The 15,503-nt window shown below is 45.6% G+C and overlaps 1 protein-coding gene across 1 annotated transcript in view; it reads left to right on the top strand.

Moving 5' to 3' along the window:
- Positions 1 to 14,752, top strand: part of LOC142582250 (serine/threonine-protein kinase SIK2-like) — a 31,954-nt gene extending 17,202 nt beyond the window's left edge. Inside the window, exons 7-9 of the mRNA XM_075691721.1 lie at positions 6,454 to 6,577; positions 9,096 to 9,316; positions 9,427 to 14,752. Of these exons, the coding sequence (XP_075547836.1) occupies positions 6,454 to 6,577; positions 9,096 to 9,316; positions 9,427 to 10,362 (1,281 nt within the window). The 3' untranslated portion in view covers positions 10,363 to 14,752. The remainder of the gene's footprint in view (positions 1 to 6,453; positions 6,578 to 9,095; positions 9,317 to 9,426) is intronic.
- Positions 14,753 to 15,503: the final 751 nt, after the last annotated feature.

The raw sequence follows: 15,503 nt of genomic DNA, 5'->3' as shown, positions 1-15,503 counted from the left end.
AGTGCTAGTGTTCATCACTGCTGCACGCCACTGATTGAGCTAACCATTCTATACTAGACGTGCTATGAGTGATAAGAGAACAGGAATGACAGTTTAAGCCCTTAACTGCCAATGACAAGTTAATTCGTTAACTTTTCACAATTTTTGCACATGCGTACAAGTACACTTGTAATTTTGACAAATAAAAAATACACAATTACTTTTGCTATATTTTTTTCAACAAGATCAGTAAAAACACAATAGACATTCCTGGTATATCTTTAGAAAGAATTTGGTTTAACATATGCAGGTATGAAAGAAATTGTGCACTTTCATATATTTCTAAAATTTATCATGCTGGTTAAGGGGTTAAAGCGGTGGGTCGACCAACTGGGAAAACCGGGAATTCTCAGGGAATTTGAATAGTCTAGAAGGACTCAGCGAAAACTTGGGAATTAGTGCTTCTATCAGGGAAAATTCACTGTAATTTTGTTGACAGGGAGTGGAACTCTCCATATGGCTGGCTCGAGTAACAGAGAGGAATTATAACGAATCGTCTTTGACACCGTGTTGTCGGCTGGAGGAGTTGCCAGCATGCAGTCAACAACTGACTTTCCGGACGCCCGATAATTCGGGCGGCTTCGTGGCACCACCACATACTCCATAGAGTCAATGTATAAGAACGTCTCAAATTTTGGACGCAAGAACCCATTGCCGTCCGATTTTCTGGACTTTTTGCTATGACCACAGGTTCGAAATGGCATTAATCAATGCCACTACTGCCGCCATTTACATTATCTCGTTGCCTCGAACCGGCGCTCCTGCACGCAGATCCGCTGCCAGCTGCAGCCACCACCGCGGTACCATGTACCACAAGGGCAGTGCACCGGGCAGCACTCTTTGCGTAGCTTTAGCGGTGGCGCTCACATACACTGCGACGTACCTACATGCTTGACGAGCGCAGGCTGTTTTGTTCAGATTTTTGCCTGAAGCACTTCGTTTATTTGGTCTGTATTTTCTGCTTACGATCAGACAATGAAATGCATATTGTTTTTTTGCCACAGATGCTAAAGCGTTTTCTGAAATCACTATAGCATCAGGGTTGCCAGATTGGGCTATTAATAGCCAAATTGGGCTACTCTTTGTCCGAGTTGATGTCAGAATTTTCCTTTTGGCTATGTGGCTATTTTTGGGCTACACCTTTTTCCTGTGTAAGAAAAAAGTAAAAATAGTTAAGCTCAAATGAAAAGCTCGCTGGAATCAAAATGCAGACGACAGCAGGTTAAAGAAATTGAGCTACAAAATCTGCTACAAATCTACAGTCTGCTACAAAATAAAAAATTGCAAGTTCTATGTTAGAGAACACATATGCATGTGAAAAGGTCAAGGATCGCAGCCTTTTGATAATTTTAATTCAGAAAGCTGGCCTCAGGAAACATGTCTCCATCTGCGAACTAACGCTACCCGCGTGCGCGCACCAGCGGACATAGATTGTTGCTGTCTCCACATGTGTGCTTTCGGTGTCCTACGTTTTAAGCATGATATGCTTTTAGCTCCCATTGACGGTGCGCCGCGGGTGACCTCGGCGTCAGAATAGAGGGAGAACACTGAGCTGAACTTAACCGAAATTTGCCGAATTTTCTGCCTGCCGCATGGCGCCTACGTGGCAATTCGCTCGGACCCTTCCTGCCCAAATTGCCCCTTCTCCAACGCCAACACGGAACATATCCTCTTTCGTTGCCCCACAGCCACCACGGCCATCTGTTCCCTACACAACTCCAAACCCTCTTCCTGTCTTTGCTGTCACTACCCGTATCAAATGCCGCCGTTGAACGAGTGTTCAGCCAGGTCTCGCTCATTAAAACCGACCTTCAAAATAAGATGTCGAATGAGACATTGGTAGCGCTCCTCCACGTGAAGTCTGGCGTGGCCAGGAATGGAGGCTGCTGAAAGGATTTTGAACCAGGCCAAGAATTTTTGTCACGTTTCAACTGTGGCATTTTGTACAGACCAAGCAGTTCCAGTTCGCAATAAGCTCGTGATGCTTAATCATAGCATACTTTTTTTGTCTATATCGTACTAGATTTTGTACCAGCCGCCATCTATTGCATTAGACTTTGTCTTGCAATTTTTTGTAGTTTTTCATTTAGTGCATTGTGGGGTGTTAAGCGAAATTATCATTAGTTGTAAGTAATAATATTGAACGCCTGAATGCATGCCATTGCTTAGCGTGTTTATTGTGCGGTGCTATTAGTGTGCTGTTCTTTTGGTGATATTTTGGTGCTCTGGGAAAAATAAAACAGTGCATTTGCAATGAAGACCGCATTTGCCTTATCATGAATTTGCCTGCATGCCTGCATTTCTGCACTTCTTTCGCTTGAGCAGCATCTGCTTTCCACACCGCATGGCCACCGTGATGATGCGCGTGGAGGTCACACGTGGTCAGCACAGAAAAACTAATCTGTAGGTATTATTGCCGAAAATTAATTCAATATGCTTAAGAAATGACTCACAAAAAGAGAAAGCTTTTTGGCTTCTTTTAGGCTACCCAAAAGTTTCGCTTTTGGCTACATTTGGGCTGCTACAGAGGTGGATTTGGCAAGCTGTGGTTGGAGTGATCTGGCAACCCTGTATAGCATGTCTGTCTTAGCCGCTGGAACCTAGCCACGCTGCCGAGAACACGGGTACTTTCGATCGCAATCGAGTCACGTCTGGATGAACTTTTTCGGCAAGATAAAATATTATCACTGCTATACATTTAGCAATCAGGATCGAATTTGTATAGCTTACAGTTTGAGGGCACAGACAACAATCCATGCGAACTTGAGTAAGCAGATTCAGATTGTGCATAATCGCAATTGAGGGACCGCGTGATAAGGTAATTATACGTAACTGGTCCCTGCAACATCGAAAGTAAATGTAAATCAAGCTGTTACGTTGCACGTTCGTTCTCTCCTTAGCGCACCTTTCAACAGCACATTGAACAGCCTTAGATGAAAACAGAAATTGCGATAATGAATAACATCGAACAGCAGGACTTGTTTCTCCTGACGCAAGCAGAAATGCTCACTAATTGAAAAGCAGCAGAGAAAACTTGCACGCACAAATTGAAGTCACGTACACCCACAGAAGGTGCTTAGGTATTCTGAAAAAGTAACTGAAATTAATTTCTAGAAATCATGTCGCGCCCACACAGTAAACACGAATGAGCAGGAGAGGACTAGCACAACAATGATGCCAGAAGCAAAGTGGTAGCTTCACTGAAATGTAAAAACAATTAGTTGGACAGTGATTTGGCGAGAACATTAAGGACCCAGTGAAAACACTTCGTCCGTAGGACATCTGAATCATGACCCAATGTCCATGCACCATTTCGGATACAAATAGGACATCTGCTGGACATCAGTCTTGGATATCCTGTTACGAATGTCTCAAGGTTATTCCGCATGGACCTTTTTTTTTGACACGCACATGAATATTTGCCCTCCAATTGAAGCTCCGTCTCATGGGTTTCCTCTTAACAGAATTATGTTTTCTGGCATGTTCAACTTACAATCCGAAGCTATTATGTCCGCAGCTCGTGCTTATGTCGTACCACGAACTTGTGACACAATTTACTTTGAAAACTTCAATTAGTTCAATAAGGCAGTTGCACTTGGTGCAAGGCCTAGAAGAATGAGGAGTATGCAGAAGACCCTGGCATATGTCCATAAAACGTATGCAGCATGTCCACATAATGTCCCTCGTGGACATGCAACGGATGTCTGCATGACATGGAAAGTACGACCAAATGGTCATGTGAGGGATGTTCGCAGGACGTGTTTGACACACCCCTAGGATATCGATGTCCTAGCAGTGGATGTTGATAGGATATCCATAGGAAACAATTCTTGCCTATGGAGATATGGGTACAGCATTTCACAAATGGGGCACAATTTCATAGTCTGTGTGATCTGTAACTAAATGCTTGCTATACAGGCATCACAGAGTATGGGGAAACGCACAAGAGCCGGTAGGGCATTGAAGAAGGATATCTGGAATAGTTTTCCACACTAGTGCAATGACAGCATTAATTGGTGTGGTAATGGGCACAAGAACAAATACTCTGCATTACAGAAGTCCTACTGCTTGCTTTGCTTTGGCACATCCTAGTCTCCGTAACAACTAAAGGGAGTTTAGATTAAGTACATTGTACGATTGTTCTCTCCTTGGCACACATTTCAACAGCACATTAAGTGAGACCGTGTAAAATAAGAACTACAGAAACACATAATGTCGTATAATATCAGCCGCAAGCCTCCTTGCTGTTGATGCAAACTATAATGTTTACAAATTTAAAAGTAGCAGACATTCACAGAAAGCGAACAAAACACCGCCTATCAGGCGCTTTCGAGCCCACAGCAGGCACCACATGCAAGAGTTAGCGATTGCAGCACTGCCGCTACATTCCCCACCAGCGGTGTCAAGTGGCCCTATGCGCTGCACTGCCCCTTCTAGTTCACTGTAACCGTGGCAATACTAGGCCCAACGTTACGTTCACTAGGCCGGCCGTGGCTAGGCCTAGCTGCTTCGACGTTCACTATAAAGCTTCTTGCCATTCGGTGCTGTGTTTTTCATTGAAAGAATTCGCCGCTGTCATCAAAGGCATCGACTCTGCCCTTGTGATCCTTGCAATTGGCTTCGAAGCTCGGAAAACAATGCCTTGCATAATGCCAGTTCCTGAAAGACAGCTTCGCCTCAGTACAGAAATGTGAAGTATTGCAGTGAAGCATAACAAGTGTGGGAAGGGGCTATTGTCACAAGACACAGCATGTATTCCTTACTTATGCACTCTTGCGCCTGCCATCTCCTGTCACAGTACGAGCACTGATATGCCTAATAAGTGTACTGGCAGGCCTTTAGAGCTTTTTTGGAATGTGCCTGTGGCGATTTGAGCCCTTAAAGGGCCCCTCACCAGATCTCGCCATTTCGAGCTGACGAGCACAGAGCAAACATTGCACAATAACGATCGTGTCTGCAAAGTATTACATTGCTACACATTGTGGAAAAATCTGAAATTTCAAACCGAATGCCGATTTTCCTTCTCATCGAGACCGCTGCGTTCCGCCGGACGGTGACGTCATCGTGCCCCTGCACCTACGTAGTCGTGTCCGCAGTGTGACGTCGCTCGTGGTGACACGTGACTTCGAGAATTATTCAAGACAACATCTGTTATCTGTGCGATCTGTTCCATGAATTGATGAATTGAAGTTTAGAGAAATAATAAAACACACAAACAGAATGCCTGCGTGTTCTTTGTTTTACTTTGCACCAAAGCAAGAGAGATGTACTTCCGCTTCGTATGCTTGTTCCCGCAGTCATGTGCACAAGTACCGAAACTATGCCATTTTCTAACATGTTCCAGCGCGTGATCATGCTCTGCGATGTGCTTGTTCTGCCTCAGTATTCGTGTAGCACTGAATTATACTGCTAGTCATGTTTCCTTGTCCACAGCACGCAATATCGTGAGATGCAGGAGCGATACAAGTGCGTAGCGTTGAGAAAAAAAAAAGAGGAGAAAAAAAAAAGATTCAGACGCCCCGGGGGCCTGTGACATATGCGTCATGTGATCCTCGAGGTCCGGTATAGGAGAACGCAGGGAAGGAATGCTGCTTGCATAGGCTAGACGAGGCAAGTGGAGAGAGCGTCTTGCTTGGCAGTGCAGCCCGCCTGCTGAAATCATGGGTTTGCAGCACTTAAATATTTATTGCTCGGCTATTAATGGGGGGGGGGGAGCCGATTTGAAAAATTTTTGCAGCAGAATGCTCCCTAGAGGACACGTAGCAACTCCTTTCAGCGTATAACCAAAATTTGCTATGGGATCTGGTGAGGGGCCCTTTAAGGGCAGTAAAAAAATTGAATTTAATGTTAAATAGAGTCTGTGTATGAGTGCAACCTTGACAGGCTTTGCCTTTGACAATCTTTGACACGTCAAGGAATGTAGCCAGAGGGTAGTGCATATTACATGGAGTTCCATGCTTTGTTTGTTGCATGTTGACGTGATAAATAGTCTGCTTAATTCTCATGAGAACCTTGATGGCTTGTAGCAGTTACCTCTATCCTGAATAATTTGTAGCACTTTAGCAGTTCCATAAGTTACCTTTGTGTTACTGGCTACCATGGTTCAGTGGCATTGGTGTCCCGCTGAGCATGAGGTTGCAGGAACAGTCCACAGCCATTTTGGCCACATTCTGATAAAGGTGGAATGCAAAAACATTCATGTGCCGTGCTATGGGTGCAGATTAGAGTTCCCACCTTGGTCATAATTAATCTAGAGCCGTCTACTACAGCACTATTAATGTGCACCTCTGGTGAAAGTCCCTTGCATTGGGATGTTAAACGTCACTCAATCAATCAAGTGAACGTTGCTTAGAAAAGCTTGTGGAAGGTTCACATAGGAGGGCATTTTACATTCCCGCTCGTGCTGCTACACAGAGCCTGGGTGTGGTGCTGTACGTGCTGGTGTGTGGGGCACTGCCCTTCGACGGCGGCAGCCTGCAGGTGCTGCGCAGTCGTGTGCTCTCCGGGCGTTTCCGCATACCGTTCTTTATGTCTACCGGTGAGTGGCTCATCTTCATTTCATTGCCATTAATCGATTTCATTTAATCAATTTTGATCATTAGCTCGTACAGCGACAAGCGCTGTGAAAAAGGAAAAGCTTGCAGCGCTCCGCTGGCATGCTCATGAAATGAGGCGAAACCTGTTGCACCATAACCACGACGAAGGTGTACTAGGGTTGGAAACTGCACTAGAGAAAACATATCTCCCTGGCAAAGACTTGGTAAAAAGTAAACATTTTGCAGTCCATTGGCGGTGCACTGTGACTTTTGCATCAGCTTTGCATCACTACCTCTTTCTGCCCCAGCCCGGCAGGCTATATTGATCGTCAGAATAAACAACTGTAGATGATGTAGATGTAGATGTAGATGTAGATAATGTAGATGTAGATGTAGATGTAGATAACAAAGTAAGCCCAGCTCTCCCTTACAACTTCATTATAATGTGGTTTTACTGTAGAAAGAATAAAGGTGAGTGAGTTGGTGACTTCAACAGTGCAACATAGTTAACCAGACCTTAACAGGTGAGACATAGGAAGAAGAGCACTGGATGACTGAAACTGACCTTTACTTTGGACCAGTATCAATATTTTTGCAGTTGTATAAGTTGAACTCTGGCACAATGAAATTGATGGGGCTCGCAAAAAAATTCCATTGTGCTGAACTTCGTTTTATAAAAGTAAATGGTACAAATAACCATGAAACATGTGGTTTAGTGACACAGAAAATAAGCTTTAATTCTAAAATCATAATTTTGGCTTGCAAGCATGTTTTGGCAAGTGGTGATATGACACAAATCACATTCTTTCAAGTGAGTCATCACGCTTCCATTGGCTTGCACTGAGGCAGAGCTCCAGTTTGTATAAAGGTGCTCATTACACATGGTGCTGCTGGAATGGATGCACGCTCTCTTGTGCCGTCTTCATCATCTAATGAAACAAAATTGTAAACACTCGTGATGATATCGTTATTGCTTATTTCGACGCAAACAACAACATGGGAGTCGGCCTCAACGGCCACAAGTTTACCGGCACAGTAGTGATTGCGTGCTGATGAATTCCAGGACTTTCTTGGGAAGAAATGTCTCCACACTGCCAAAAACACATACGACTCTATTGCTGCTAGCTGAACTTGTAAAATATTGTACCTCTTGAATGAGCTTTCATAATCAAAGCAGCACAGCTTCATTGTAAATCACAATGAAGTGTGCGGCTTTTTTCGTAAACTATGCGAAAACTTGCTCTGTCGCCATCTTGGGATGACAGTGGTGATGACACTGGCTCTGCCAATTTGTTGTTACATGGCTTTGGCCAGTGCTGTTTTTATCAGATCTTTCTAGAGCTTACGCTGGTGCTGGTGTCTAGAATTGCTCTACAAAGACTTTGTTGAAGTGAAAATGCACTCATAGTGTACTTCATTGTGGCAGCAACTTTAAAGGGACAAACGACCGCTCAGAACATTAATCGAGGTAACCCCGCTGGTGGAATGATTCCATATCGTAGTGGCTAAAACGAGTCATGTTTTTCTCTTGAAACGTGGATTTATATTTATAATTCATCACTAAAAGTCACGAAAAAATGACCTTTGGCACCCCAGGTCCACCATGTGATCTTATACTAGCGTGTGTAGTTAGTGGTCTTTTTGTTAGTATTGAAATGCAGCATACTTTTTATTATTATAAGTTTTTCTTGACTTATAATGCGCAGATAAGCCTTCGTTTGTAGTGAGCAGAAAAGTGGCGCTGTCTTCGGATTTGTTTTCGATAAGCTGGCTTGACTCATCTATCGACAGAACAATGACAACGGGGCCAGCCAGCCATGACGTAGGCGTGTACTTGGGGTAAAAACGAGGTACAAATATAAGAAATGTCTCTACAACAACGCGAACTTATTGCACCAGCTTTTCATATTCAAAAGTGGTTGAAAAGGTAAAAATGTAGGTGGTCAACCACAGTTACACTCACTCCTGTGAAAGCAGAATAATGGGTGGCTTTTACAATTTGCAAGGTTCTCTCTTCTCGACATTGCTGGAGGAGGGCTTCTTATTTTTTTTAGAGGCTGCTCAAATTGAAAAATTCTGCTTACTAATATCCATGCGCTTTTGGAAGTAACCACTGCAGATGTAAACACTACCTAGAGTGAGCTTTGCGTTGCGCCATAAAAAAATAGATCCGTAAAAGTCGGTTGTCAGTCCCTTTAATGTATTAAATTCTATGAAAAACTGATGGGGAATAACGAAAATTTCATTCTGCCAGAAATATTGTTTAGCTGGTATTTGTTATGTAGGGATTTGGCTGTTTCCCAATATTGTCCTGCCGAGATTATTTGCAGGCCAGACTTTGTTCTGTGCCTTTCTTTTACACTTCGTATGATTATAATGGATTAACCGTGTTGCATAGCATGCTAAAAGCACGTTCAGTTTATTAAAAAAGAGTGCTTATTAGGTGGCTTTGAGACACACTTGTAGAGGACACCTTCCATGTCATGCGGACCTTGCTGAATCTGTGGGCGCCATATGCAGAGTGTGAGCATCTAATCCGCAAGATGCTGGTGCTGGACCCAAGTCGGCGGCTGACAGTGGAGCAGGTGAAGAGGCATCGGTGGCTGCAGCCAGCAGGCATGCACGCCCCTGCCACACCTGCAGCCCCGTCTGATCGTGAGGCGGCTCGTCGAGGGATTCTCGATGATGGCGTCCTTCGCCTCATGCAGAGCCTTGGTATTGATCCGACCCGTACTCAACAGGTGAGTCAAGTGCACTGAAAATGTGGTTATGAAGCTGTAGTGAAAAACATCAGTTTGGGACAAGTATTCTGGCATAAGTGTGAGTGCAGACCGGGCATATGTGTGTGCAGTCACTGGTGCAAGAGCGCTTTGACCACCACTCGGCCATCTACTTCTTGCTCCTGGAGAGGGCGCGACGGCTTGCAGGTGCCGCCATGGCTGCGGGTGATGCCAGCCGGCGGCCCAGCACAGTGGCTGAGCAGACGCTGCGCCACGAGCCCACTGCTGCCGTGCTACACATGCAAGCCGCACTGGCCGCTCACCCAACCATCGACAGTGTGCGCGGGCATGCCTTCTGCCAGACGACAGATGGCAACCTGGCCACATGCCGCATACCAGCTACGGCGCTGCTCAAGGGCTGGCACACTGCCGCACCGCCAGCCACGGGCTCCATCGATGAAGGCGTTGAGGAAGACCTGGACCCGCCCGGCACACCACCCCGGCCCGAGCACAGGGACAGCCCGCCACTGTGCAGTCTTACTCAGATGCTGAGCCTGTCTGATGCTCCACCATGCACACCACCTCCGCCAGCCTGCCTCGAGCCATGTCGTGGTGCCGAGGGACCGCACCGGTCGGCAGGCGACTTCCGTGAAGGCCGCCGTGCCTCGGATGGTCTCGTGACATCACCGGCAGGACCAGTGGCCTCTGTTGTCGCCACCACAACGCTGATGGGCAGTGGGCCCCGCGATGAGCTGTTTGGCAGCGACCGGCGGCTGCCACCGCCAACTCCTGAGGTGCTTCCACTGACACTGTGGAGCCAGAGCAAGCCCTTGCAGCGGCGGCCCCGCTGGGCACGAGCTTGGCGTCCCACCCCACCACGGCCACCACTGGCAGCCTGTGGCGGCGGTTCACTGGGCGATGTGCCATGCCCGTGGACGGGCCGTGCCTGGGAGGCAAGTGGCCGTGCTGCCAACCCATCTAGTCATCTGTACGGTGCAGGCGACCATGCCAGTGCGAGCCACCACGCCTCCTGGGACCCCAGCCTGGAGCAGATGGACACGCTGTGAACTGTGCATTCTTCTCCTCTTCAACAGAGCCAGCGAGGAACTCTTGGGTTATTGTTCACTCGGTTTCATTGGTGGCTCACACTCCACTCTAGGCTTTGCATGAATTTGTTCAGGCACAGTCTTACACCCAACTTGCTGGCGCCGCTTTCTCTTCATATTTTCAGCAATTTTATGTTGCATTGCATGCATATGCAGGAACTCTTCAGTTGTGAATTGGATCTTCAGCAGTGGCTTGAAGAGTCCCTGCTGTCATGCTACGGATCTCTTCTGTCCTGCATGCCTCAGTTGCAGACGTGTCGCAGAGGACCAGGTGCTCTTGCAGCTTCCGCTCTTCTGAATCATTGACTACCCACGAAACTGCTTTTGGTTTCTTCGCCACTGCCAAGGAGGCTCCCACGCAGCAGCACGTTATGTCTGGCCATAGTTTGCAGACTGCCTGCTAAGCGTGCACTGTCCAGCCCTGCGTCCACTATGCAATTAATTGTTTAGTGCTGGTAACCTGAATGCTCCCACAACAGTGCAGATCACTTTCCACTGCTGACAAAACTACCAAAACTACCAAATTGTGCTTGTCCTTTGAGGCAGCATCTAGCAGTAGCAGCAACAGCCGCTTGTCTCCACCCACTTGTAATTTGTCTATGCTCGTTTGAAGGAGTACACTAGGATTGTGCTACGGCCAGAAGTGTCCTTTAGCCTAAATGGAGATTGACGTTGCAGACATTGCGGTCGCTCACACATTTTGCTACTCTCTTTTGGGCAAAGGTGTTTTCCTGTGTTTCTGGCTCTGAATAGTGTGTCAGCTTTTAAGCATTTCACGGCCCATAGGGTGCACTAATAGTGGTGGTGATGTCTGTTGTCAGTGCCACCTTGTGATATGCGGCATACTACTAGTAGTGGTTGTGGTGGCATATCTTAGCACCAAGATTGCCTAGTGGTGAATGCCAACACTGTGTAATTTTAGGAGAGTGAGCTTCAGAACAAGAAGCTCAATTCATACTGTTTTGTCACCTTTGTTGGGCCTCTTCCTGAGAACTTTTGTATATGGCTGGCAGCTCTCAACTAACACAGACCTTCATGCTGAATACCCTTAGTCATGCTTGTCATTAGCATTCTAGCATGCAAAGCAGTTGCCTCACAGGCTTGGAACATTTGTTTTCGTATTTCATGGGCAGCAAGATGCAAACATTGGCTTTTTGAGGTAAGGTTTGACATTTGCAGTTGACAGCTTCAAACTGCACTGCTAAATCTGCGCTATCCATAACTGGATGCATCAGCTTTTGGTCACCTTGAATCATGAATGGCGAGAACAAGCTCAGATTTAAAAGCATTCATTACAGGACTGAAATACTTTGACTGGTTTTAAAAACTAAGCAAAAGTTTAAATTATGATTGTATCAGTAGCAGTATTTTGCCTAGAGGGGTTAAGACAAGGATACCAAACTAAAAAGACAGCTGGAGTGCTTAGCTTAGCTGTGTAAGCATAACTGGACAGTGATGAAAAAAATATATATATTGCTTTTTGAATCTCCATATTCTGGGTAATTTGTCTTTGGGCTCTATGGTCATGGGCAATTTTGCATGCAACATTGCATTGTACTTTTGCCATCACCGTTTTTTGTTCTTGCTTTGAAGACGGCACTGTTTCTGAACACAAGCCAGTGGCTGGTTCAGGTTGAAATTGGGTCAGTCTAAACAAGGCATTTCATGACGATCTAGTCAGCTCCTGTATATGCATTGGTCAATTGTTTGTGCGTTAAGGCCCTGGTCATGTGGTTAGTGTATTCTCGTGCATCATAATATGCAGCCACTTTGATGTTCTGGGGCACTGTGTGACTGTAAGAAAGTGGGGAGAGTGTAAGTGCTGCAGTGGCAGAGGAGCATACTGCAAGGCAGGAAAGTTGGCATTTTAAAAACATTCCGCTGCGCTTTGCGGGTAGGGTGTGCTGTTGTGTTGCGGCACCTGACAACTTGCCTAATCTTGTCCCTTTGCAGGCCATGTTTGCTTCAAGTGAGCTCGCAAAACTGTCGCATAACGTTAATGCTGTGTGCGAATGTCACCTGCTTCCCCAAACCGACCATGCCTTACTGAATATGCTGTTGACTCGTTGGTTTAGCATTCAGTAGCACGGCCCCAGGTAAATGTGCACGTTTACCGGCATACTCCAGCTAATTGCCAATTTGACTCACTTGTTGACACTATATCTGAAGATACACTTAAAAGAATATGTGCTGGCAGAAATTGTCATGTATCTGCCATCATTTCATTAATCTGGCTGGCATTGTTTGTGTTGTTTTTGTCATGTAAATTTGTGTAATTGTTTGTTTAGCCAGTGATTAGCAAATAGGATTTTTTTCAGTGTAAGCCAGTGTTTGTATATGTAAGCATTGATATGTAACTGGGTTAAACATGGTCCATTAGGTACATTGTGTCTGCACTCAGGGGCATAATTTTTAGAGAGCATGATAGAAGCTAGTGGGGCTCTGACAGTCTTCAAATTGAGAGTAATTTATTTTAATGTAGTGTCAAGGCACCATATTCTTATGGATATCTGTGGTGCCTAGTAGGCACACTAACATTGACTACATCGTCATTTTGTCTAAGCTGACTCCATTCTATTTGCGATGCCTTAGTATGCCTTTTTATCCATTGCCCCTGAGAGTGGATATAGTACGTGTTTAGCAAGGTGTATGTGTTACTGCTTCTTTATGCTAGTCATGACATCGTCAGATACTGAATAAGCAACAATAAAATTCTTTGAAGAGGAGCCTTAAGCTTTTGAACTTGCCTGGTTTAATGGAAAAAGCACTAATAGGCACAAGCTAGCCCTGCCTGCTTTTTAAAATCTGACTGTGTATGTACGAATGCGGGGGTTGAAAGTCTCACTCGACACACTAGTCACATGTCAGCAGCACAGCTGTGTTGTGCACTCTGTTTTGGCCGCACTAGAATGTTGCAGTGATTTCTTCCTGAAAAAATCACCTACATTGAAAAGTTTCTTCATGCTCCTTCAACAAATGCACCGAATAATCTGCAACTGCAGCAAGTTGCATGTTCTGGATTGGTGCATGCAAAGTAGGTATATTTGCGCTTGTGCCAGCCCTTTTTTTTGCTCCCAATTTGGCATTAGACTTGCTTCATGATGCGTAGAATTCTAGTGCATAGAAAATGCACAATGCATAGAGTGCATTCACAAGTTATTGGAGCTTTGTTATAGAAATAGGGCTCTGATTTGTCAGGCACTGAGACTATTCACGGGCCATACCTGCCAATTGTGAAACAAATTTGAGACTATTACTAGGAAACAGGAAACTAATGAAGTTTCACATGTGTCAATTTGTGACGTTCATGGCAGCTTTGGTTGTTTTTTATGTGGAGAGGGGGAAGGGGGTGGGGTTGAGTGTGTACCAGTTCTACCATGAGCCCCTGTGCTGGACCTCTCTGCTGCAGCTTGCAAAGCAGATATCTGTTGTGTTTTCAGCAGCAGTTGTCATTTATTTGCTCGTTGTTAGTGAACTAGCATGCAGAAAAAAAAAAAAAGGCAGCGTAGTGATGCAGGTGTAGTGATGCAGCTGTAGCTTTTGAAACTTGGCTTCTGCGCCTCCAAAGCCCTTGCGAGTTTGTGCTCCCCATGAAGCTGTGACATTGAAAAGCACTGCCGTTTTGCCTGTGCTGCATCTTCGTGGAGTAGAGCATGTAGCCCTCCACTTGTCAATGCTTTGTTTGTACAGCGCCTTGCAAAGGGCCTCTCGCAGCTTTGGAGGTTAGAGTCTGAGTGAAACCTGAATGATGTGCAGTGTGTGTTAGTTCAGTCCTCGCATACATTTTTTCATGAAGCAGCGCCTCATAGCAACGGTGCTGTCAACTTGATATATCAAAGTGGCACCAAAGACATAGTAGAGTTGAGTTTGGTATACAATAGGCAGTGACACGTTGCCCACACACATTTTTTCCCACGTGTGCTTTTCACTAGGAATTTAGAGTTAGTCTCAAGTGTGTGTGTGCATGTATGCAGATCTGCTTTGATTATGCCGGGACTCCAGAAGGCTCAGTGTTTGTTGTCCATCATGTGTTCCTCTCGAGTCCAGATGCATGCATTGCCTTATCCTTGGCTCAGCAATGCAATCACATCCCACAGTGTCCATAACTGTGGTGGCAGCCACTGTGGGACTTCCAAAGACCCAGCTTAATCAGAAGCTACCAGAGTCGTACATGTGTGGAACTGGTATGTGTGCCTGCCAAACTGTCCGCTGTGTGCGAAGCCTCTGGGTACAAAGCACATCTTGCTGTGCATGGTTGATGGCACCAAGCCAACCTGCTTGTCCACGAGTGAGAGTTTGAAATGTATGCCGTATGTGTCGCCAGGAATTGAATAAAACACACTCAGCAGGCCATTGTTGTGTATGTGGTGCTGCTTCCTCCATGCATTTTTAATGCAGAGCTTGTGTGCTGGACAGAAGTCTATGGAAGACCATGTCAATGGCCACTAACATAGCGACATAGCTAACATAACGACACTAACCCAGCGCAGATTGCCTCCAAGATGAGATGCACGCAGCCGCGCTCAGCCGCCACAGCTGGAGTAGAAGAGGATACGCACCACTAGCCTTCCCCCCTCCCCACCCCCTCCGTCCTAGCATGCACACATCTACCCCCCCCCCCCCCATCGCTCACGTGAGCAGACGGCATGCATCCTCCTCACCTTCCTACCTTGCGAACATGGAAACTCGACACGTCAACGGTGGAAACTCGTGTTCCACCGTGGTGGTGGTGGAACTCTGTGGTGGTGGTGGTTGGTGGTGGAAACTCGCCTAGAGTGTCCATATAATTTACATGGAAATAATATTCACGCTATAGCTATCAGCAGTGCACTACCATTGTACAAACTCTATTCAAACTCAAGATAATATATAAACATTCCAGATATGCAAAAAAAAAAGAAAAAAAAACACTGCATTGTCACTTTACAACTACTTGGGCTAGAAAAACAGCATTGTGGTAGACTAATGAGGAGTACTGTCTGCATCGAACCTTTATTCAAATTACAAAAACAATTATACTGAAAATTGAGAGATTAAAAAAGAAATGCCGCACTGTCTCGGTTGCGACAGCAAATTATTAGACCGCTGTACAAAGCGAGGAT

This window comes from Dermacentor variabilis, chromosome 5 (assembly GCF_050947875.1).
Source record: "Dermacentor variabilis isolate Ectoservices chromosome 5, ASM5094787v1, whole genome shotgun sequence".
Classification (NCBI taxonomy): Eukaryota; Metazoa; Arthropoda; class Arachnida; order Ixodida; family Ixodidae; genus Dermacentor; species Dermacentor variabilis.
The sequence above is the reverse complement of the archived record's forward strand: the minus strand, read 5'-3'. Positions and strand labels throughout refer to the sequence as shown.